This window comes from Fragaria vesca, linkage group LG7 (genome assembly GCF_000184155.1).
Source record: "Fragaria vesca subsp. vesca linkage group LG7, FraVesHawaii_1.0, whole genome shotgun sequence".
NCBI classification, from domain to species: Eukaryota; Viridiplantae; Streptophyta; class Magnoliopsida; order Rosales; family Rosaceae; genus Fragaria; species Fragaria vesca.
Genome location: NC_020497.1, coordinates 14,642,541 through 14,645,023, shown reverse-complemented (window position 1 = coordinate 14,645,023; position 2,483 = coordinate 14,642,541). Strand labels below are relative to the sequence as shown.

At 36.9% G+C, this 2,483-nt stretch overlaps 1 protein-coding gene across 2 annotated transcripts in view; it reads left to right on the top strand.

Annotated features, from left to right (window-relative positions):
* LOC101308710 overlaps positions 1-1,905 on the top strand; it is a 3,998-nt gene extending 2,093 nt beyond the window's left edge. For both annotated transcript variants that reach the window (XM_004307301.1, XM_004307300.1), the window contains one exon: positions 359-1,905. In XM_004307301.1, the coding sequence (XP_004307349.1) occupies positions 359-979 (621 nt within the window). In that variant the 3' untranslated portion in view covers positions 980-1,905. The remainder of the gene's footprint in view (positions 1-358) is intronic.
* The last annotated feature ends 578 nt before the right edge of the window (positions 1,906-2,483 follow it).

Here is a 2,483-nt window from a genome sequence, read left to right as displayed (position 1 = left end):
TTNTTTTTTTTTTTTTTTTGAAGGTATTGGCCTCTTTATATAGAGTGCTTGGTTAGGATAATTGAGTTACAATCAAACTCTGGTGCTCGTACTGATTTGTTCTTATCCAAGCACCTGCTTGCAAGAGTTGTAATTGAACTCAAAAGCTTTGTGCGTGTAATCAAAACCAACGGAAGAGTATGACATGAATAAATACTCTTCCATTTATTTATTTTATTTATTTTTTTCCTTTTCTGTAATCCTTTTTTTTTGGTATCAACAGTGCCCCCTCAAGCTTTGTACGTGGAACTTGCTTTTCTCGCGCAAAGCTTGACTTGCTATTGCTTGCTTTTAACATCTCTGCGTGCTATAATCTCAGGTAATGGATGCATATGGTCGAATTTCCCGCGAGGCAGCTTTGGACAAACACAGGCAGGTTGTTGGAAAGGGCATAGAGTACGTGAGATCACAGCCTTTAAGCTCCATTCATGTTGATGTCCCTCCTAAAGACATCATTACCTTGGTGACAGAAGTTGAAATGAACTCAGGCTTTCTTACATTTCGCCAAGATTTGGAGGATCAAGTGATAAGAACAACCCACAACTTTTCCCATGTATTTAAGGGGCATACTTTGGAGAAGGTTGATAACAGACATGATGGAGGTCTTTTCACTTTCGAAGAGAATTTTTACCCGATACTTCACAGGATGCTAAACACCAAACAAGATTGGTCTTCGAGCCTTTGTTTCCGGGGTTGTGCTACACTTGAGATAGGCGTAATGGAGTGGACAGAATTCATATTAGCCAATTTTGAAGGCGTATTGAATCAAGCTGGAATATTTGGTGCCGTTGGCGTCTCTCGATATCCTTACCATTATTGCACGAGCACATGGAAAGCATTCTTGGAATTGTGGAGTCCTTTGACGAACACTTTACCTTTGGCTTTGGGTGTTGGTGCCGTTGGCGTCTCTTCTGTCACTTTGGCTCTATTTTTGAGTTAGGTATGATTCCTTCTTCTATTTTGGAGCTTTATGGGTTGGGTTTGCAGAATGGAAGAAGTCCTCAATTAATGGAATTATGGCTTATTTGCTTTACCTCCATTTTGTGGTTTGTTTGGCATGTGAGAAATAAAACCAGATTTGATGGTTGTCGCTTTTCAGTTGAAGTTGTTTGCAAGCTAATATCAAGTCATATAAGAGCCACTAGTCATCTTACAACGGGTCATATGCATAACAGTGTCCAGGAGCTACGAATTTTGAAATGTTTTGGAGCCCCATGTCGACCTCGTGCCACTCCTAGAGTGGTTGAAGTTAATTGGATTCCTCCTTCTCTTGGGTGGGTGAAGATAAATTCTGATGGCTCTTGGAAGCATGAAGAGGGAGTGGGTGGTTATGGTGCTATTTTTAGAGATTACAAGGGCCACTTTCTAGGTGCTTTTTGCCTCTAATCTTGAAATTCCTAGTTCAATTTCAACGGAGATAATGGCTGTTATTAAAGCTATTGAGCTTGCTTGGGTTCGTGATTGGAAGCATATTTGGTTGGAAGTTGACTCATCTTTGGTACTTGATTATATTCGCAGACCTTCTCTTGTTCCTTGGCCTCTTCGAGTTCGTTGGTTGAATTGCTTATACCGAATCTCTAAAATGAATTTCAAGGCTACTCATATTTTTCGTGAAGGGAATAAGATAGCTGATGCTCTGGCAAATCAAGGTACGTCATGCTCTGAATTGATATGGTGGGATGAGCCTCCACCTTTCATATTATTGTCTTATAATAACGATGTTAGAGGTATGCCTCAATTTCGTTTCAGCTAGTCTGTCATTTGTTTTAGGATGTTTTGGTTTTGATCCCCCTCCTTTGTTTCTTTTTTCTTTTATTAATAACATAGAGTGATAGGTGATTATTCGCCTATCCTCGATCATTAACCAATAAAAAAAAAATGCATGTGATGTATCAACTTTGCTCTTAAGTTATAAAATGATCGAGTCTTACGGTAGTAATATTAGCTAGTCCTTAAAGTTGTAATATAAGTCTTTAAAGTTGTAAAAAAATTAGTTACAATATTAATCCTTATGTGTCCTTAAAGAGGTAACTGAGTCCTCAAAGTTGTAATACAAATCCTCAAAGTTGTAATACAAATCCTCAAAGATATAAAAACTTTTTCAATCACTTTGAGGATTCAATTACCACTTTAAGCACGCATTTTATCACTTTAAAGACACAATGACTAATGTTGTAACTGTAAAATTTACTTTAAGGACACATGATAACTAATGTTGTAACTTTAAAATTTACAACTACTCGTATATATTACAACTTCAAGGACTAATATTACTACTTTAGAGACTCATTTTACAATTTTAGGATAAAATTGATGCATAACATGCATTAACATATTGTAAAATTTTTCCGACTTAAATTTGAAGTCTGACAATCTAGCATTTAAAGCTAACAAAATATAGTTCGAATTGGTTTTGACGTAAACAAGACTTTCCACTTCGGCAT